Source organism: Linepithema humile, chromosome 5, assembly GCF_040581485.1.
Source record: "Linepithema humile isolate Giens D197 chromosome 5, Lhum_UNIL_v1.0, whole genome shotgun sequence".
Lineage (NCBI taxonomy): Eukaryota > Metazoa > Arthropoda > Insecta > Hymenoptera > Formicidae > Linepithema > Linepithema humile.
The window spans coordinates 18,429,021-18,452,884 of NC_090132.1; the positions used below are offsets into that span (position 1 = coordinate 18,429,021).

General features: G+C 35.6%; 1 protein-coding gene across 2 annotated transcripts; it reads right to left on the reverse strand.

Annotated features, from left to right (window-relative positions):
- Positions 1-1,985: 1,985 nt before the first annotated feature.
- On the reverse strand, positions 1,986-18,634 carry LOC105669338 (paired mesoderm homeobox protein 2B). 2 transcript variants are annotated; one of them, XM_067354726.1, is made up of 4 exons: positions 17,020-18,634; positions 9,390-9,655; positions 5,204-5,288; positions 1,986-4,469 (listed from the first exon to the last, which is right to left on the reverse strand). In XM_067354726.1, exons 1-4 carry the CDS (start codon positions 17,090-17,092, stop codon positions 4,006-4,008), a joined length of 888 nt encoding a protein of 295 aa, XP_067210827.1. In that variant the 5' UTR covers positions 17,093-18,634; the 3' UTR covers positions 1,986-4,005. The 2 variants fall into 2 exon arrangements, with proteins under 2 accessions (XP_067210827.1, XP_012217661.2); XM_012362238.2 differs by having other exon boundaries at positions 5,201-5,288.
- Positions 18,635-23,864: the final 5,230 nt, after the last annotated feature.

Here is a 23,864-nt window from a genome sequence, read left to right on the forward strand (position 1 = left end):
GATGGACGACGGGGGTGTAAATGGGGTGGCACAATGGGCACTAATGGATCTCAAGCCGTCACAAGAGGCGCTGCTTTTAATCTAATTGTCCTTCGTAGCAACCGCGATCGCGATCAAAATGGTATTCAAATGTAATCCTTCATCTATACAGAAACTGCAACGTTTTATAAAAAGCGAGAGCGATATCCGTAAGTCGGATGTGTTTAAAGCCGGAAATTTCTTTCTCCTTTCATGTCGGAGGATGCGAATGTGATTCCTGTTTTAGCATAAGAACAATTTAAGACAAATACACACACATACACAAATGACAAAAGATAATAATAATAGGCAACGCTTTCAATTTCAAATAATTTTAAATAATAATATTAATATATTTGTTATTTATTATTGGTATATAATATTTCGTAATTTTTATATATTTATAATATTTAGCAATTTAATGCATGAGACAAAAAGATATTTTCCTTAGAAATGTTCATAAATAGTTTATGTTTAGGCATTAATGTCTTCTGACATATAGCATTTCCATTTTCTCCTTTACGAATGTTACTCGCATGTGTTAAATATCATATTGTATATACTCTAGACGCCGCGAGATTTAGGGCCGAAATTCAGCAATACGGTCTGACGTACGAAATCGGAGCGAAGTGGACCTCGAGCGTTTCTTTCTTCTTGTAGTGGTTCCATTTAACGGAACTTTGCGGCATTATGCGATACGGTCATTGAGCTAAAACGCAAGCAGAGTATTTCAAAAGCGTGCACATACTTCTTCTAATGTGGCAATGCGAAATGTCTGCGCCGCTTCTCGAATGCAGCACTCTGCAAGTTTCTTCGTCTGAAAAAGAAAGATATACACACCTACTCATCGCGGCAACCTATCGTTGCTATTTACGTTTCTGCCGATGCTTTTTACGTATTTTTCTATTCTAATTCTGTTAAAGCGCATCGTTAAAGTCGCCGTTAACAAATTTTCACCCATAAGCCTCTATGAAATACTTTTGAAATGAATTATCATTCAACCAGCCGCGTTATCTGTGCGTTCTCGTGCGTTATCGCGCCCGTCGATCGCGCGTTCCAAGCAGGTGGTGCAATAATTACCTTCCCGTTGGCGATAACGCCGGTGATAACGATAATTCTCGCGTTCGTCGTGCGGCCTTCGCCCTTTGCGACAGATAAATTTCTGATAACGCGGGTAAATTGGCCGGATTGTAATTGCCGTTGTGCGTGTTACCGGTGTTCACGCTGGGATGCGCCCGATCCCGCCCCCGAACGAACGAAATTCGCTTTCGACGGCGGAAAATACGGAGATCGGGAGTGAAGCACCGAGGAGGGACAGGTGGCGGGGCGGGGCGGGGGCGCGATTAAACGCGCGCGCGACATATATATAGCCGGCATTTAGGGCCCGTGGGAATTCGGGATCCGTACGGGTGCACCGCTGCCAGCTGTGCGGAATTCAGGAAATCATCGTAATGACCGCCGCCAATATGCCAAATCTTTTCATGATTAATGACGCGGAAGCGATTTTGTAGTTCGCCCTCGTGTGAATTGCCTTTGGACAGAACGGATTAGGGTAGTTAATGCTCGAACCGGGTGTGAAAGAATCGGATCGCGGCACCTGCGGTGCATTAACTGTGATACCCGAGTGAAGACTATTACACACATCGCGGCACTCAAAACGTAGAGATATCGAGAAATAAATATAGGCGCGATTAGTGACGCATCTATACTCTTGATTTTTAAACACTTTATTTGCAAGCTGCTCTCCTCCCCTTTTCCCCCATTTTCGTTCCTCTTGCGGGTTCCGCCGTGTGTTTATTTTACGCTATTGATTAATTTTTTATATTTTAATATACCAATTTTTTTTTATTTGTTAAAAAATTGGAAAAATTTATTTTGAAAGACAGTTATACGAAAGATAACTATCTTGAATCTTGTACTGTTCATTCTTTTAAGGAAAGATGCGACGTCAAAGAAACTTAGCCAACTTATGTTGAGTGTGCTGAAGTGCAATATATTTCTTTAACTTAATGGGTAACTTACATATGTATTTACACAAAGTCTATAGCTGCGCTAAATATGGTACATATGTATACATAATATATCTAATATTTATATAATACATGTATTTTACAAAACTCTTCCTCGCGCGATACACCTCACCTGATACATACGCAGGTGATTTTCTACGTACGGCACTAGATCCTTTGGAAGAAATTTCACACGGCGGTCTACATTCTGACGAAACGAGATCAGTAAATGCGGTTGTCACACGGGCTGAATATGACATAAAAATATTTTCCAATAATACAATTGTATCACATTGTATTAAATATATTAACTATTAAGAATGTGTATATATATTATTAACTTTATACAATTGTATTAGAGAAAGCAGCGCACACTGCTTTGAGTTTGCAATCGCGCGAGTTTGATAATCGCACAGACGGTGACGCCTAGAATCCATTTGGATCTATAGTGAAATTCTGAATTTTCACCACACTTATTAACTAAGTAATTATCACTTTCAACAATTTTATAAATAATTTATAAATTTGTTATTATTGAAGAATATTCTAGTGTCATATTTAGTCCAGTGTAACAGTCAGCCTATGCGTTGATTTACTTCGAAAAACGCAGTCAGTTTCCGACATCGTTGAAACAGATTGTTGCCTGTGTCATCGTCGAGTAACAACTCGAGCAATATTAAATAATTAGCATGCGTATAATGATGCATAACACATCATATAATGATGCATAGTTGCATTATGTTACAACATTGTAGCTTTGAAATTATATTGATGTTTCGCTGAAGCGCGGATAGGATCGATAGAATCAATAAATTAACTTGTTTAAAAGTAACGATTTCAACAGCGATACACGCGCTTAATTAAAAATATAAATTTTGACAAACAGAAAAAAGTAATCAGAGATTTTTCATAAACTATTAGCGGTTTCTGTAGTTCCCTGAAATATGTTATTAATTATACTTATATATTTAATGGCGAAAGTTCAATATTTTTTTATCAATGACAGATTTATTGATTTTATTTCTCAGGACTTTAATTACTTGTTTCTTAAAAATTTCTAATTACTAGAAATTAATCATAAATAATTATTTTGTAAAGTATAATTTATTTATTTTTTTTTTTTGTTTATGAAGAAAATAATATTTTTATTCTAAAAGAATATTTTGTTATTAAGATTTCTAGAAAAGGTTTCTGTAAAAGAGAACTGCATTGTTCTTCCGCTTAAAGTCTATTTATGGTTTGCTATATAAATGATATCATTTAACCAATTTCGTTCAAGATCAAATGTTTTGTTCTTGATTTGAGTTTGCTTTTTCATTGAGTAATAGATTCAAATCAATCGACTCGAAATGTCACAGTCTTCTTATTTCATTCCGTCCTCATAACTTTAGATCAAAGGAGCGCGTGTATCCGATCAGCCGCTAATTACTGATTGAAAATTGTAGTAAACTTATTATCACATCTATGCAAACTTCTAATTAGGATTAAAGTGTTGTGTAAGTCATTCAATAATATCGATCGAACAAACTATAGGTCTAATTGAATATGTTGAAAATTAGCAACATCATCGATACGCCGCGAAAATTATTCAAACGTGTAGTAAATGTCATATGTTCTTTAGCCGAATTAATCCTCAAACTCAGATTTTATAGACCGTCTGAAAAGATGATGCAAGAATAATTCATCAATAAACATTTTGCTGGCACTTGATATTTTTTATTCCAAACCGACTTCCGAATTTCTGAGTTTTCTTCCGAGATTTGTGTATCGAATGCTTGTCAAATATTAAATCGCGCGAATGACACAAAGCAAATACGAGCTCTTGCAGGCTGTAAAACAAGAACGTCATTTCCCGAGAATATTGGAGATTCCGCGGACGTTTATGCTCGAGTGAAACATTTACGTTGATATCAAACGGCTCCCGAGTGAACCGAAAAAAGAATCCTTTGTATGTACAAAAGTCCGTAAGCTCTCACAGTTAATTGTCCACCTTGCGTAGTGCCTCTTCCGCCTTCACTCTTAGCACTTCCGCACTCTGCTTCCTGATCTCGTCGTCGGACGACGCCGAGTCCTCCTCCTTGTCGTTTTTCGAGCTTAGGTTTTGCGGTATGCTTTGTACCCCGAGATTCAGAGGATGCCCGTGCAGATGGCTTGCCAGGGAATGGCCGTTCACGTTGCTGTGATTCAGCGCCGAGTTCGGGTTCAGGCCGACGGGTAACATAGTGCCAAGCGACGCCAAGTTTTGCGGCAACGGCAGGCCGATGTATTGCGAGAGGAGCGCGTGCAGGGGTGGTAGCTTAGGCGCGCTCGCGGGCCAGGGTGGCGGAAAAACCGGGGGGATGAACCAAGGAAACGGGCCTGTCGGCGGATTCGCAGGATCCGCGCCGGGAACGCCGCTGGCCGTTTGTAGCAAGCGCGCGTGTAGAGACAACTCATTCACACCTGCAAACAGGATTAGACGGATACGCTTATTTCTTTTCTATTGCTTCCGATTTTACTGCTGACAAAGCTTATCTCTGTGGTAGCCGTATGTTTTCTTTGGAAATCTGACTTTTCTTCAAACAGTTTGAGATAATTAATAAAATAGATTAAAAATATGACAGGATCGCGCGGAAGTGATTGGTAAAAGATTAGTCAAATTTTTCTCATTGCCAACCTCGTTCGTCGCGTATCTACAAGCTTTTACGACGGGGTGTTTCATGAAAAATTAATCTGCTAGGTTTCTATTGCGCATCATTCGCACGTGATGGCAGCGACGCCCGACACTGAAATTAGACGTAATTGTCACTGATTGCATCTACCCTTCGTAACGTTCTCCCCTGCACGTATTAGCGAGTGTAATACACGCGTTACTACGTTATAATGAAGCGAAGAGGCAACGGTGGGTGAAAACGCGCTTTCGCGATTGTCTGACGATCTACGGTAAATTAGTCAATTGTTGCAGAACTGGCACTAGTCAATTTTTGTACGAGTGACTCAGAACATGTCTTTTTTCTAACGCGGCATTAAATTTGAGAATCTAAAAAGTCTAAACTGTATTTTAATATTTTTTACGAAAGTGAGCATTTAATAATTATTGATCGTAAAAGTATTTTTCTCTGACATCTGAAAAATTTTCTCTTTTATTTATCATTTCTACCACAATCGACGTAGATTATTCTAATTAAACTCACCACCTTGCTCAACGTGCATAAAACTGGTATCTCTGCCCAACGCCTTTTCCTTCTTGCGCCACTTTGCACGCCGATTTTGGAACCAGACCTGAAACAGAAAAAATACATTATTCAATTAGCTTTACAGTTTTATACATATGTACTTTGCAAAAAATCTGTTACTTTAAATATTCGCGTAATGCCATTATCAATTTAAATTATTTAATTTGATATCTTTGATGACCGCGAATTCGTCACGAAAATCTGAAATTAGCGGAAAAGGGAAGCGCATGAGAACCCCAGGCGCACGTATCAGAGCAACCAACAAAAGCTTGCTCTCGAGGTTGATTAAGCTAATTGTTAACAATTATCCTGATTTCCTGCGTACCCCTGAGTGCCGGCAACCCCTGCCTTCAGCCCTACCCTCGTCTACCCTTAGCGACCCTATCGCTGGTCCAGTTAACGTACTGCTTTCGCCTTCCGCTTTCCGCTCAAGCTGCTCCGATTTTCCGTGGGTACCAAGGAAAGCAGCGAAAAGGAAAAAGAAAAGAGATAGACAGGAAGAGAGTTAAAAAGGGAAATTTTATTACATCTTAGGCATTATTTTCAAAATTTGATAACATATTTATATTATTATAAAATACTTATAAATAATAGAAGAAATTTTAGAAAATATAAAAAATTATGAATGTAGATATGTAAATATACGTGCATATAGTAACGTGCACATAATAATGTTATATAATTATATTTATATAGATACTATATATAGAAAAATAGATCTATTAATAACAAAAATAAAAATAAGATAATGTTCTTTTTTTATAGCACATTCGATTGGACGCATTAATGCACTCTGATACAAATTAAAGCAATTTAATGTATCTAATTATAAAGACATAAAACACTTTGAAACGCTCAATTATAGTATCAAATGATAAATTATGCTGAGCATTAAATTAATGTAAAAGCATATGTATTGCATATAAGCGGATTGGATTCGCTGAATTTGTTGAACGTTTTTCGAAGAAAAAACTATCAACAAATTATTTTGAATGCACTAGGACGCAAATTAAAGTATCATACACAAATTAATGTAAAAGCATACGCATAAGTTCAATCCGCTTATATGCTATTTGTGTACGATACTTTAATTTGCGTCTTAGTGCATTCGAAATAATTTGTTGATAGTTTTTTCTTCGAAGAACGTTCAACAAATTTAGTGCTGTAAAGATTATGATTTCTCGTTTACGACGATATTAATTATAACTTACTTGAAAAACAAATTGAATTATGACTTGCAGCCCGCTGGATTGCGATAAATTAGCGAGTTAGTTTTGTTGGATTACAGAATAAAATCAAGCTACGTGAGAAAATTGAGAACACGGAGCGAAGAAAGTGGTATCAAGGAAGAAAAAAGAAATAACGTTGAAGCGAGGGAAAGAGGTCAGCGAAAGCGAGGGCAGGAAATTCAATTGCCTAATTGCTGTTAATTATTTAATCGCTCCTGAATAGCCCCCAACGCTTAAGTGCTCGCAAACCTTGCGTCATTTAAGCGACCCGCCGCCAACTCGAAAGTTTGCAACGATGACGCGTTTCCATAACTGCCATATTAATCTCTCGAACCATTTACTATAGAAATTAGTGATGCTTTCATATGTATCGATCTATAGATTTTTTTATTGACTTAAAAATTTTCAAATATAAATGTGCTTTTATTTATTTTCTGAATTAATACAACATTGTCTCTTACAATCTTCTAAGTTCTCTGAGTGTAAGAAAATATTGCGTTTGTTTAAAAAATATTTACTTTGCAAAAAATATTTAAGAAGATTATGAAAAATATTTCCTCGAACTTGATATAAAATAATTTGTTGCATAAGTTGAAAACAGTATTATAATATTTGTAGATAAAGATTGAATTTAAATTATAGTCGAAAAATATTCAGTAAAGAAAAGAAAGGTATTAAGAATATACAGTGTGTGAATGTAATTAATACAGCACGAAATTCGAAAAAAAACTCCGTAAAATTGCGTCGTGCCTGTCCATGAAAACCCATAAAAATTCCATCAAAACGTCCAGCCATCGCAAATCTGTCGCGGTATAGGAAACGTGAGAAACGGCTCGCGATTGCATTACCATACGCGCGCGATCGTCGATACATCGGCCAGCCGTTAATATCGAAAAATGAGGTAATTTCGCATCTGGAATCGGCGCGAGAGTGGGAAGGAGTGGGACAGGAGGATTTCCTAGATTGAAATAAAGTGGCCGTAGCACCACTGCGCCGCGGCGGATCATTTAGCGGTTTTGTCGAGCGACGGCCAATTGCCGGCATTGTCGCTCCGCTGTACCACAATGGGCCAATCGGAATGTTCTCTGTCTCTTTTCAGCATCGCCGCCACCCTTCCGTTGACAACCCCACGCAACCCCTCGCACTCACTCACGGATATATGCATATAGAATATACTATATATATACTATATATATATATATATATATATATAGAAAGATATTTATATATGCGCCTACTCGCAAATTGTCGTCATTTTCTTTGCCATACATTAGAATAAAACAATTGAATCTATAATGCTAAGAACACATAGCTCGAAAATATATTGGTTCTCCAAAAGACTAAAAAGTAATTTTTTAATATCTGTTAATAATTGTTACATTACATATTATATATTCTTCTTCTTATACCAATTTTTCACACGGATAATTATGGTTACTAATTTGCGAATAGTTCAGTTATTTAATTTCACTGAATTATCAACATATTAATTAGCGCCATTAATTTATAATTACAAATTCAAATATTTTTCACATAATTACTTTCTGTGAAAATTAACTTTGAAATAATGCGTATTAAAAGAGCATAAATTTATGCGTACACAAAGAAACGATTATCCGTTATCCTCTATTGAATTTTATTGCAATGCTGTAGCGTTCTTTATTTTCAAACATACTGTTTTAACGTAATTCCAAAGTAGATTACTGCTGCACACAAGCAATATCTTCTATGGAATTAATCATTGATCAATTCTAGGAATAATGGAACTCAAAATTACATATAAAAAGCGGTAACGTGAAATTTTGCGATACAATATCTCTAATTAGTTAAGTGACTCGTGCCTTGAGACTGAATCGCCGAAGCGCAATCCTGCAAACTCTCGAGGAGTTTTGATGCTCCTCAACTTTCGTAAGCTTCATGTAGGAAATAATCTTCGCATGAAAATTATGCACAAATCTCAATTTACTGTATTACGCTAATAGTCGTATAATACTATACAGTTTACCATCTTCTTGATTAAATAAAAGTAATTTAAAAAATTGCATTAAAGATTATAAAATTATAAAAAATAGTCTTTGAGAAAATAAATCGGAATTTATCGTGAAAAATAACAAATGAGCGGTAAATAAGTCTTATTGTAAATATTTTAAATACTTGAATTTATCATTGCGTTCGTCTACATGATACATATTATTGCCTCAAGTTCTTCTAATATAATCCCCATATTTAACATTAAATTTATACTCGAGCTGCTGCGCAACCTTTTAAACTTCATCGCGCTGGCTGAATCTAAAGCTCGCCATTCAAACTACTTACGAGACTCGCGAATACCTACCACTATCAAATGCGTGAAACTCAGCGACACTCGCGTGCCTCTCAGGCTTTGTGAATTCGTCCAGCCAAAGCGGCGGAAGGTTAATTATGCTTCTGCAACTGTCTCGCCGTCTGATAAAATCTGACTTGAACTCTTTCCCTCTATCTCTTCAAGCCGCAATTGGAATATTCGAATCGGTCGTTGCGGAGAGAGTGTGAGCGAAACGTTTGGATGGTCGTCGAGACTGTATTCTATTCTCGCGAAATTATAGTATTTAATAATAGAGGAGAAGGAATACAAGAGATTTATTCTCCTTTTGAGCTATAAACGCTTAAATTTACTACATCCATTATATTTATACCTCATATTTTACTTCAGCAATATGAACAAAAATTACATAGACCATCAAACATTGATATTAATATTATTCAAAACTTCTAGATTGAAAATAATTAAAAACACATTATGTTTGGCGAATTTCTAACTTTTATTTTATACTTCTATTTTCTTGTCTAAAAATTTGCAAGAATTTTTTCTATTTCTGCAAAATCTTTTCTTTCATGTACCGCAAGTTTTTTCTGCAATTATTATCTGTCAAAAGTACCTGTACTCTGGCTTCCGAAAGATCCAGTCTCATCGCCAACTCCTCCCTGGTGAACACATCTGGATACTGCGTGTTCCCGAAAGCCTTTTCGAGCTCGTGCAGTTGGTAGGTCGTGAAAGTCGTGCGGGATCTTCGCACCTTGCGTGGTCGATCGGATTCGCCTAAATTCAAGGGATCGTGTAGCGTGTCATTGATCTGATGATCACTCAGGTGACCAAGCTCCGTGTCACCACCATCGACGACTGCGTCGGATGATGTCGCGTGATCTGAAAGCAATAACATAACAGAATTTAATAGAATAATCTCTGACAGCACAGTAGTTGAAAAATGCACGTAAAATTATGGATTTTATTATATTCGCCGCTCTTAATTCTCTTATCGATTCCATCCTCTCGCAAACTACCCAATCCGGAATGTCTAAAATGCGCAAATCTCTTCCGTGCTACGGATCTATATCGTGTAACATAAAATCAGGATCAAATCGAAAAACCATACGTGACTAATCGAGAAGAAGGACTTTCCGGAAGATGCGGAAATTTTTGACCTTCCGAACTTATCCCCGTGCACACCCCGCTTGTTAAAACGCCCGTACACGTCATACGGTAGCTCCGATACTTGAACGCGAGAGACGATCGAGGCGATTAAGCCGTATCGCTCGCATTGCCAAAACGAAATTGTCGTTTTGCCTGATATACCAACTCTGGCGGCGGCGGCGGCGGCAGCGGCGGGGAGATACGGGCGCAATTTTATTTTTAAGCCGCACAACGACCGGTACCGATATAACCGATACGCCGATGACGTCCGATCGGCGGATTTGCCAATTTTTAAGCCTCACCCGGCGCTTTATTTTTTTTTCACCGCTCCATATATCCGCCCGCGTGTACACGCCCGCGAAATACCCTACAAATGTAAGTGCGCACATTATACGTATGTGCTCGACAGTACTTAAAAGCCGTCGCTGTCAGTGATTAGCAAATATCACGAGTGCATGCTGCCCCTGTCCTCCTCCTCCTCCTCCTCCTCTTCCTACTGCGCCTCTTCTCCCTCTCGCGATACAGCAACAGCCTTGCACCCTCGTGCAAGCACATGCTCTTTCCGGCTCTACGATCGCACCCGTCTCGTTCCCCAGTCATACTTCCTACCATGACCACTCGTTCTGTCTTTCCGCGAGCATCGACAAGGGCTTAAAGCCCCATTAGAGTAAACTACATGTAGACGTACTAGGCAGGTATTTTGTTCGATCTGCATCAGGCGAGAAATCGAATCGCGCCGTATGTCGACTTTAGGACAGGGGGATTCTTCGCGATTGATGTTAGATAATCGCGCATGTAATAGCTTCGGTTCACGGATAATCTTGTGACAAAATAAGATATAGAACTATCATAAAGGCTGAAAAGATTAATTTATTAATTAATTACAATTTGCAAAATTCTTTATTTTGATATTATATCTGTTTTTCGCATTTATTTGAAAAATTTGGATAATTGACGATTAATGGTGACGGTTATTTCAACAACTTTGTTATAAAATACTTGGAACTCTACAACGGTCAAATCGATATTCGCAAAAATGTTTGAAAAACGCTTCTGCAGTGCACGAGATATTGTGCGAACGCTCAAATAATAACAAATCTGCATATAATTTCAAAAGGCACTTGACACGTTAAAAATAAATTTATCGTGACGTGTTTTTTTTTTAAAGGCTGGGAACGAGCCATTATATGATATGCGCTTGATGTCGCAGAGGCATAGTTGATTTTTCGAGTGAAAAGTAGCAGAAATTTCTCGTGTATTCCATAAAAATACATCATAGTAATGTTATGGCGGTAAAACCCGGCTGGCGGCAAAAATCGAGCATTGCAACAAACCTTATTACTCTTTGATGCTTTGTAAAAAGTAATATATGTACACATGCGCATCACAAATTGACACGCAATTTATTATTTCCCTTTGAACTCTCTCTCTCTCTTGTACAAATCTTGAACGATGCGACCGATCTTTCTCTGGCTTTCTCATTTTTGCAAGGATTGGCTTTCTATAGCTCTCTCGCAAAGTATCGACAACACAAAGTGCCTTTTGTAAGGTCAACTTCGTTACCAAAAATCTGAAGTAGAATGAAACTTATCCGATTTACTGTTTGGAAAGGAAATAACAAAAATCCATCGATTATGATCTAAAAAAATATTTGATTTTTTGTATTATATCTCTTTGTACAATTTAAATATTTTTTTATTAAAAATACCAATTATTCAAAAAATCTTTATAGAATTATTTAAAAAATATTTTTAATGAACATTGTTATAAACATAAAATATAAATTATACAATATGTCAAATATTAATAACATAATTCTTAATGTAATTAGAATAATAAAAAATTGAAATATATATTTCAAAATAAATTAGTAGAGAGATACAAGATATTCACTATGATTTATGTACTTAGTTTTATACTAACGCTTACTGATCTATTGATAAAATCGATATTAATGAATTGCAGCTTCACTACTCACATCAACTGAGCTAATTAATTAGCTAAATACATATCGCGCTTTAGATTAATGTACCTAAATTGGATAACGAGATGAAGCCTGAGACCGAAGCAGCAATTTCAAAGTTACAACGGTTCGCTACGACTCCGTTTACATCCGCTTACGCGCATATACTCCGACTAATTTCACATTAAATTATTATATAATCTGCTTCGCGAGAATTTCTGCAAAATCACTTCATATTGCACTTTATATTACCATATCTTTGAAATACTACTTAGCTTGACAAACAAAATATGTCTTATTATGAGCAATTTCATGAATTCTTCACAAATTAGTTGATTTTAACCACCTTTCATCGATCAACTCGCACACACGTTGTAATGAACCATTTAGCGCTACATATTGCTGTCCAAAGTTTAAAATTCACTTGTTCAAAACTTAAGTCTGCTACAAATATAATCTACCTAAAAAATATTGTTGACGTCAATGACAAATATTCTCTAAAATTTGATTAAAACCCATATATCAAAGACTTTACTCTGCTCTCTCATTAACTTGCATCCATAATCTTATGCCTTTAATTTATACTATCAAGTATTTCAATTTATCAAAGTAGGAGTCAATCTTTCGAATAATTGCAAGGATTATTCATCTTTGCAGCATATATTACATCACCCCACGTCTCCGCCGACTAGCTAACTAATTAGACAAGCATTTACTACTCATGCGTAATAATGTTAATCCTACTTTTCGGTGTCGATACACAGCCGACAGTTATGATAGGATAAACCGAGAAACGATTGAAAACATATACGACGCGTGTGCGTGTTGTCAACGACGCATGTGTGCACGCATATGTGTGTACGCACCGGGCTTTTGCACGCACATCCACGCAGAAAGAGAGGCATCGTCGTACTAATCCAAACTGAATAGGGAGATTTCAATGTTTTTATGCTGGGGTACAATGGAGTACCCACTTGATGCTTAGCTCTCTACTGCTTTTTATTAAATCTACGGTGCGCCGACGCCTGATATGGACCAGGCGACTAGGGCAGAGTAGTCGGGAGGGTGAAGCTCGCAGCGCAAAATTAAAAATTTATTTACCGTGCCGATCAGGCACATGTTGCAAATCACTCCGTCGTGATAGCCGGAGAAATCAACCGTAGAGTAATGAAATTGTCGACCGAAACATTTGTGTAATTATAAATATTACTAAAGAGGATTATAGAACAAACGTAAATCTCTTTACATTTTCTGCAAAGTATTCAATAGTTATAACAATATATGTTTTTGATAAATAACTACAAGTTAGCTTCTAAAAAATTATTTTAATTAAATCTTGTTATAATCTTAAATGATTATAATCTCATCTTTCTAATCTAACTTGTACAAAAATTCCTGCAAACATTGTTTGTGCAAGTCGACATACAAAAGCAATATTTGCCTGCCGTATACCGTATAAGCGCTTTCTGTTGCGAGAATGTAACAAAATTATTTTAAAAAGTAACAAAATTGTAACAAAATTATTTAAAAAGTAACAATAATAGTACTAATAATAAGAAAAAGATATTTTTATGTAACTCTTAACTCCTCTTTTTGAAAACGTGGGGTAAATTTGAGGTAAATATAATCAAAGTCGGTAGTCACACAGTCAGTCTTGATTCGTTCTCGGCTTGTGAAAAGATGTTAAGAAAAAATAATAAATTTTTAGAAAATGCCAAGATTCTCTTATTGTTAGATCGCATGATTTAGGTAAAGCCCGCTTGTTTTCACAATAATTAGGATACAATGGTAATGTTTTCCAATTACGTCCGGAATGGTCGTTTTTCTGGTAAGGCGCCTATGCGCCTATGCGGATTATGCGTCTAAGCGTTAAGCGTTAAAAGGGATTTGCGATCCGTCCAGTCGGTGAAATATACTTTCGTGAGACAGGAGCGGATTATAAGTAGCAGAGGACTTTACGCTGAAAATCTAATAAAATCCTTAAGAGGACTTACGTTAATACGCCGGCCGCGAGTATTCCATAGGATAAAACGCGATGAGACCACGTTCAAAAAAATGTTGTAAAATGTGTGTGCATTTATGACAATTTATAAAATACATCCTGAAGTTTTCTTATGAAGACGCGCGCTACAATGCAGCCGTGCTGAGAATATTTGTTCTGTATACACTAAGATAAATATGAGTAACTAGATATCTCTTATTTTTTAAACATGTCTTTTTATTTATTTAAGTAAAAATTATATACGTGCATACACACGCACATATATATAGAATTATTATTATAACAAGCACAACATTTTGCTTTCCAACTAAGAATGATAAATAATAATATCAATGGAATGCAATTAGAAACGTAACAATTCGTGCGAGAATGTATAAACATTGGATACGAATATACATAAATAATAGCTTTAATAACTTATATATTCAATATACCTAGAAAATTGTTTCTATAATTTCTCGTTCTTGCACATCACGTGTAGTATTTTTGCTTTTGTACACCGCATAAAAAGATAGCATACATCATAATATACCCTGTACATTCATCGTTTGCATGTCGTAACTTCGTGCCGCAAATTCGCGTTGCAGTAGTTATCACTAATCGCGTATAAATTAAAAATTAAGTAAATCCTTATATTAGAATATATCCTTCATAAAAAAGAGAAAAAATATAAACTATCCAAGATAAAAGCATTGTCAAGTCAGTCATTCAAAATAATGTTGTTTTCCAATCGTTGCGGTTTTAACAATCTGGAAATCGCGACATGTTTTTGCATGATATATTCTAGTAATTTATATATGTACAGAGAGAAAGAACTATCTGATATATGTGAGAGAGAAAACTACTTTTCGTCTATATATCCTTTCACTTGTTTGAAATCAATTTTTCTCTATTTTATAATCCATTTTATTTATTGTAATTGCTTCTTAATTTGCAATTATCATTATTCTGGTTGATATTTGGTTTATAATTTTATTTAAGTTTATTTGCAATTATTTAAGTAAATTATGGATATAATTAAGCAATCGAGTTAATCATAGTTATTTGTTCGTCTTTCTGAAATTTTAATGTTAAAAATAATTATTTATTTTGAATTTTGTCAAACACTTAAAATTAATTAACCCATCGGTATTTTTATTAAAACTATAATAATTGATTATAAAATATCTATAATTTTATATTATAAATAAAAAGGTGATTTAGCAAGTCTGAAATACTCTGTACAATATATAAATTATAATTTACGAACGTTAATTAAAATATTTAAAATATTATTGAGTTTATTCTATATAATTTCTACTTTTTTATACTTTTTTACGTCTAATTTAAGACAAATAATTATAATTTTGAGAAGGAGAAAACACGTTGATTGATTTGAATTATTATCTCAACATTTCATACATTTTTATTGTAAACTCAAATATGATACAGTATAATGCATTGTATGCATTTTTAAGATCAAATCGACAATGCACATCAGAAGACAAAAACGTTCGTGCGTTTAATAAAAACGTAGGATAATGATCGCCACAATGTTCTGTTTGCCTATAAGCCACGGTTGTAGTTTAGCTGGTAGCGAGTACACGTAATAATGTAGTTCTTTAAACTTGATAACACGATTTATCATGATATTACGATTCCGCAAAATGCACGCATTGAAATAAACCGCCTTCGTGCATCTCTCTGTAGTCTAATCGCGCGCATGCACTCGCGTGTCTCAACACACCGTGTAGTAAATTCACGTTGCACCGATCATCGCCACAGATTCATAATCCACAACGACCTAATTGCGTTGCTTTTAATCGTATAATCCTAATATTCACAATGTATTTTACTATACACACTACTGTACACAGTAAAATACACAACATCTTTTTTTTAAATATCCAATTTTTTGTGCTCACAGCTAAAATACATTTCTCAAAAAATTTGCAAGATAAAATATATTTCGATATTTTCTTTCGTTTATTATTGTACAAATAGCTTTTTGTTACAAATTATAAATTCAAGAAAAAGAAAACTAAATATCGGCATTAAATTTTCTGCGCAGTTATATATATAAATTCTTTTAATGACGAGAATATTAAGATAAATAAATAAAGAAATCTATAAAAGAATTACAATTATTTTCTGGTTTTGCTGATTAATAATTTATGGCTTGTAATTAGAATATATATATATATATATATTTAAAAATTTCATATTATAATTTGTAATTTACTTTATTTCTCTACAAAAAGAGAATAATAAATAGATCTCTCATAAAATGTGCTCGTAAAAGCCTGCATTATATTTATAATGCGATCTCCGAATAGATATTCAAATCAGCGACTAGTAACCTTTAATGACTTCAAAACCTGGTTGATTGTCATTTCAGAAATTACACATGATTACACGCCTTATCAGATAATACACGCATTTGACTCACGATGCGTCTAGATAACCTATTTTGTCACACACACAAAAAAACGTGTCCGTCGCTATCGCACCGTGATCGATCAGTATCGAGGTAATAAAAACTGTAACGGACTTCCTAGTTTGTTAAATGATCAAGGATTCCACGAACATAACTAACAATAAGATCTAAGAGAATTTATCGATCTTACAATTATTATGATCATTGTTTCATGCTCGATTGTAATGAAGATATGATTGTTTCATTATACTAAACAGTGTGTTGTAGTAAATTTGAATCAAAACATACATAATGGATCTATCTCTTAATGATTAATCTAAAAGAAAAATTTGCCATAAATACAATCAAAGATTTAGTTTGTACAACACGTTTGTAAAACAAATAGTATAAAAGAAAGTCAAATTAACCAACGGTTTCTTATAGAAATAAATAATTTTCCTAGTTGATGCGGTATTAGTCAGATATGCAATAAAGGATAAGATTTATTAATAACAAATACTTTTTAATTAATGCTGATTATAGCAATGATTATCAAAAACGATTTTTGCATTTTAAACTCTATAAAAAATATCATATAAATTTATAACTGAAATGTAACTGAATAAAAATTATTTGTTTTTATCTGTGTATAAAATAAAGTCTTTAAAGTTTTAAGTCAGTTACTATCAACGTCAGTTTCTGCACGTTTCTGAGAAAAAGAAAAATATTTTGCATACCTTCTTCTTTGCCATGACCCAAAATCTGGTCGATGCTGTATACATTTCTCTTTTGATTATAAGTCTGGGCCATATCTAAAGCTAAAGTTGTTCAGCAACTCCTCGGAAATCACTAATGTAAGCTTTCGCGATCCGCAGTTCTTTGGTTCACGAAAATCACTGGTAAATGATAAATTCTCGCTCCGGTAACACGCGCGCAACTTGAATGTTCCACCGAGTCGCGTGTGTCACCACCGAATGTGGTCCAACCGGAAGGAAGTGCGTGAAAGAAGACGAGAAAATGAAAGGAAGGTAGAAAAAGAGAGAGAGAGTGAGAGAAAGAGGGAATGATGAGACAGGAGGATGTTAAACGCTCCACGCTTCGGTTCTCCTCCTTCTCGACGGAAAATGCGTCAAACGACGGCGCACCACGAACTGGCTCGTCGGACATGAAAGCAGCCCTTAATATCGCGTACATCCGCCCCACCTCGCAACCCCTAACACCGCCATATTAGCCCCTCGGCCAATGAGAGAGCGTGCTTTTCACCCAAAGCCACCCCGTAATCGGAGGCTGAATGAAGCCTGGGCGGGGAATATTTTGCCCTTTCCGCGTAAATCCCCGGATTTTTTCTGGCCCCTCTACCCGTCTCTTCTTCCCTCCCTGTCCGCCCGCCCTCTTGCCGTCTCTTTTCGCCCTTCCAACCGTTTCCCTGTCCTTCTGTATTCGATCCATCGGTCTACGCGCTTCTTCCTCTTCATTCCTTCCATCTTCTTGCTTCAATTTTTGCGTTCTCCATGTGGCGCACTTTCTTTCTGTATTCTTTGTCCTTTCTTGCTTTTCCATTTTGATCTTTCTATCTGTCATTTCTGTACATGCTCTTTATTTTTTATTTCTTTCCCCTTCCAGGGTTTTGATAATTACGAATAATTCAACAAAGACAATGTTGTTGCATGATTTCATTCTCTTAAGTAGCCTGCGCCCTAGTTTTATTTTGCGTTGTTATGTATAATCGCCGCCTGCAATAATTATCTATCACACACGTGATACACATAATACTTTGCTATGTTATTAATTCAAAAAGCTCATTCAATAATGGAGGATAACTTTATTATTAAACAGCTCTGAATTTATAAGAGCAAATTAAAAACAATGTGCCATTTATAGTTAAGCAGATTAAATATTATAAAATTTTATGTAATATATATAAACTCTTTTTTCGTATATCAAATTTTTATTTTCTGAAAATAAAATTTAAAGTTTCCATAGACTTCTAGATCGATTGAAACAAAATTCAAATATTAATTTTTATTATTATACATGCTTTCTAAAATTATGACACTTCTATGTTTGAAACATTTGCTTATTAAACAAATGGTAAAGATAGTATAATTAATAAATATTTATATACAGCACTACACACACACACACACACATACGCACAAAGCAAAATTATACGAGATTCTTAATAGATTTATCCACTCTTATTTTATATTGCAAATCTTTTCACGAAATTTTAAAAGACAAAACTCTAAGCTTAAATGACTCTTGGACAATGTGGCGCTATTGACGAAATACCTGAAGACAGTTTCGAACCATGTTTTAGTGTACAACCTGACGTGACATCGACACGAGACAGACTGGTCCGCAAACAGATAAATCTAAGAGCAATATTTAAATGTGTCTCGAAGAATTTACAAAAAAAACAAAACTGTCTGGTGCATTCTTCAAGGCCCCATGCTAATTTGTCAAAGGTTTCTGCTAAGTCTAAAATAATATATAATCCTAAATCAATATTCTAATCCTATAACTATACATTTTTCGGCATGACTATGAAATTTTGTTTATTTTTTCAAATTTTTAATTTTGAAACACGTTGTATAATATAAAGTAAAAATATTATATTTACGTTTATAAATTATTTTGTTACAGAAAAATGTAAAATTCAAAATTTCCTACCAATAGTATTATTAATTTAACGAAGAAAATAATTGAACAACATGAAAATTGCAAATTATTAGATTTTTGAGTTCACGTCACAGATATTTCGGCATCGAGTAAGCTCATTATTAATGACATTGATCCTAGAAAGAAAATAATGTCATATTTTATAAAAGAAATTATCGGATATTCATAATTCTTGTGAAGAAACAAAACATTAATATCTTTTTATACGAGATATAGATAATACAATTTGTTTTATCACGAGTTTGTGCGATTTAGTAGCTCGATAAAGCGAGGTATCGAATCTCTGAATTGATTTGATTGTACAGAATGTTCGCCACCATCTGTATAAAGGCGTGGATGTTCGTTCTCGTCTCTGTTTGCCTCATAGTTGGCTTTATCATGCAAATATGGTATCGATACTCGATTCTTGTGACGATAGAGAATGGATTTTTTCAAAGTACCACTCTAATATGTCTAATAAAACTGTCGAATAAAATCACAGCAATACACGATACTCATTCTAAAATATTGCGTATCAATACATGAATACATAAATATAATTAAAAAAGCAATAGTATTTTTATATAATCTTATGTTGATAATTACTTTATACAATACAGAATACAGAATTTATTTTTGCGAATTAATAAAATTAATAATTATAATTAATTGATATTGATAACTAGTGCGGAGAAGAATTTTGCAGTGGAAGCTTACTGTATTCAACGGTCAAACAGTAGCCAGATTATGTTAGTGGTCACTCGTTAATTCGTTGATCCGGATGTGCGTTCGAATTCTATAAATCGGATATTCTTCAGGTCAAATTGGACTATACAAATACCATAAGCATTAGCAAATCTGCATCTTAAGATCTTAGAATCTTTAAGCTGTGCTAACAGGTACCTTTCAACCTCAGCATTAGTGTCTCGAATTATGTAAAAGAAAAAGGGTCTGTATAGACGAAATTTTAATTGTTTACTCAAATTTTATGTCCGCACTAATTTCTTTCTCTATGCATGTTTGCATTGTAAATTATCAATGTACAATTTTGTTAATTGCAATATAAATTTGCTACAAATAGTTTGATCGCGACTTTAAAAGTAACGAACTTTGAAGTGTGATATAATAACAATTATATAATTATAAAGTTTTATAATAATGTTATATAGTATAAGTATGCTTTCCTGCTGTTTTTTACAGTGTGACAGTCGAAAATCATAGCCTACGTGTATCCAAACACAACAGCGTTATGTAATTATGCCACTTAACTAAGCAGTCCTTTGATACATTCGCTACAATATTTGTCGCCCCGTTTATTTCAACTATTTCTGACACGCTTAAATCTCGTTTAAAATAGGATTCTTTTTAAGAATTCACATATTGCAAATAACGATCTACAATTGTTTCGCGAAAGCGTACACTTATATCCAGTCTAATTACGTTCTTGAGAATCGTTCGACTCTTCATTTGCACACGTGCAGATTTATAAAGGAATATAGCCCGTTTACTGATGCAGCCCGTTACAAACGCTGCCATATATACATTTGCGCGCGTGAGGAAGTTTTTGCTCCGTTTATCCTATAAAAGTCAGCAGTTCTTGAGGCTCAGTTTATCTGGCGCGCGTCGTGCTAGTCGACAAAGCTCGGTTGCGCCTCGGGGGCCAATAACGCGACGCCCCTGATGTACAACCACGAAAGAGCGGTGAAAATCCCTTCGTCACCCCTTGCCTACGTCGCACGACGACCTTCTCGTGTCTGCTAAATCGCGTTGTTGTCATTTCCGAAAGAGATCTACTTCCGTGGCGACAGAAAAGAAAAGCTGCAATCCACTCGCTAGAAATCTGTGTTGTCATCAAAAGCTCTTTTACTAAATAAATACCAAAAAAAAAATGCATTGTAAATTCTAATTATAATTTGCCGTAACAATTCTTAAAATATTTCAAGAGAATTTAGCAATTAAATCAACAATTAAATCCACGATTAATTAAATCAAGTTAAAATATTGAAATTAGGAGCTCGACACAAATAAATTTTTATATGATACAAAATTACGATAAATTTAATTTAACCGACAACGTTAACGATTTGTTTTATTTAAAGTTTAGTTTTTACTTGTGATATGCAAACAGGATTTTTCTTCTTATCTATGACTATATTTAATTAAAAATATTTTTTCTGTGTCTCTTTATGAATATATTATATAATTATGTTCTACAATGTTACATTTGTGGAAATACGATTAAATAATTAGCATTCTTATTTCGTTTACCCCGTGCTTGCGTCTAATCTTTTGAGTTCTTTATTCCTTTTGGTAATCGAAATCCAAACCATACGGATTACTTACCCGCGCAGCCTTCGCCTCGTTTATCTCATAAAATTCAGTGATTCTTCGTTTCATTCGGCGACAACAATACGCGGCATGGCCTCGGGGGCCAATAACGACGTCCTTGATACTCTGTCCTCCCTTAGAGAATCAGCGTTGAGATTCATTCCCCTTTATGTTGTTGAGAGAAAGCTCGTGTCAATTTGAGGCACGCATTATCCCGTCGCATTACATCGCCGGGAATTAATTTTGCCATTTGAGTCATATGTCTCGATCAATCAAATAATTCTGGAAATGTACATATAAACGATTAGTAGATTCGGTTGAAACGAAACAAGAGATATAATTATCATCACGACACAACTGTTCGTAACTTATCCTAAAATCTTTATCTATGCTATTTATCAAACCGGCGTATTATCAGATTATTTTTATTCGTATAATGAATTATATATATATATATATACACTCTTTCTCTGCTAAAATTTAAATCAGGAATTAATACGCAAAAGAAAAAGATAATGAAATGAGATACCATAAAATGGATTTTGCACACACACGCACATGTGTTTCGATGTTCATAAATATTTCAGCGATCTCGCATTATGTGCGCAAACTGTATCGATTCTAAATCGATTTCTGCTCTATCCCATATTCTATTGCAATATTTTTTTCGATGTAAATTAAAGTTTTCGTAATAAATATTACTCTGATGGCAAATAAGTGCAGAACGTCGGCAAAAAGAGTAAATTTATTTCGCGGCGCGTCGACGAACGATACTGACGTCGACGGGCCAACGCAAATGCAGATACATGAAATGATCTAACTTTTAACACTCGACGTTTTACGTCAGTTATGGACGTCAGTAATCTCCGTAGGGGTGACGTTTGATCTTCACGCCGGTTCGCCGAGTCCATTGTGAATTGTATCTGCTTCCTTTGCGCCTCGATTCCGCTTCACCTCGTCGCTTTCCGCACCGCGAGCAACGAGCCATCTCTCTTTTCCAGATTTAATGCCGCCTATTGTAGGGCCCGGGTGGTGCCTTGCATACCTTCCTCGTCTCCTTCCTGCTCTCTTTCGGCCGTCGTCCGTGGAGCACCGTTTATTCGTCCCCCACGGATCCATGATGTAACAATTACGCTCACGAGTTATCACCCCAGCACCAGAGATTGCTAACGTTAAAGGAACACCTTTTTTTTCGCTATTTATGGCTGCTCGGCTAAATAAAAGTGATCTCGCTAAGAACTCTCTACGTCGATGCTTTTTGATATAAAAATGATTTACGAGTAAACACGCTGGAATACAATGCGCGATTTGATATGTGTGCGATAAAGAAGTGAAGAATCTTATTTGTATGTGTGGATAAACAGATCAATATTTTAATGAGTTGTACAGAATTAAATAGATATCATGTATAAGTCGCGTCTCTTTTGACTTTAAAAAGATGATTACTTTCGGGGGAAAAAAAAAAAAAAAAAACAGTACAGAAGAAAAGCAATACTAAGCAGATTCTAAAGAATAGACTGCGTGGAATTAAATAGAGAAAAACAGATTAAAGAAAATAATAACATAATGAGTTGAATTTGTTTGAAAAAATAGAAAATGTATGTTTGCATGCTAAAGAGATGCGGGGAGAAAAAAATACATGTATGGATATACAGGGATCGACAAAGAGAAGAGATCGGATGCAACAAACGGCGACTACGCCGCTGCTAAATAAACTGAAGCCTCCTCTCTGTACACTGGGGGGGGGGGGGTGACAGGGTGAGGGGTAGCGACGGAAAAAGGGGAGGGGGAGAGGGGTATTGCACACCCCGGCGTGACTGCGAGGATTTTATTAACTTCTGCACAACGGCGGCGCGCCGCACATTTCGCTCGGAGTAGAGAGAAAACGGAGCAGACCTCGACCCCGACAAACAGCCAAATAAAGAGATAGTAATTATTGTGTTTGTGCTCGGTTTATTTCTTCGCTGCTGGCTCGTCCCTCGAAACGGGTCTCTCACTCCACCTCCACCCCACCGTCACTATCTGTTCGTCGCGTTGCGACGCCCACCTTTATCAGACTACTACGTAACGTCGAGGTAATTTTTCCATTTTCTATCAAAAGAGATTTATTTCAACACAAGATGTTGCGAGACTTGGAAGAAAATTGTCGATACATGGATAAAGTCTGCAAAATCTAAATAAAATAAAACTTTTTTCTTTATACAATATATATATAATGTGAAATTCCGTGGCGTACAATTGAATCTCTTGGCCGAGAGAAATGCAATTGCAGACTCAACGGCTTTAACTTATCGGAATTATAATAAATAATTTGCTCGACGCTAAATCGTCGAGTGTGCGCGATCAAAAATATTAGACAGTGGCAGAACATTCGGAAATCCGATCGGAGCCATCGGCTTTGATCCGTTAGACAGATATAGCATCTCGCACGTGGCTGAATGCTCCCCTATTCCCGAGATCGTGCTGTCCTTTTCACCTCTCTTCGAAACCACCCGCCTCCATTGCCCACTCTTTCTCTCTCTTTATCTCTCTCTCTCTCTCTCTCTCTCTTTACATTCACAGGGAATTCCAAATGATCGTGAAATAACCGCTC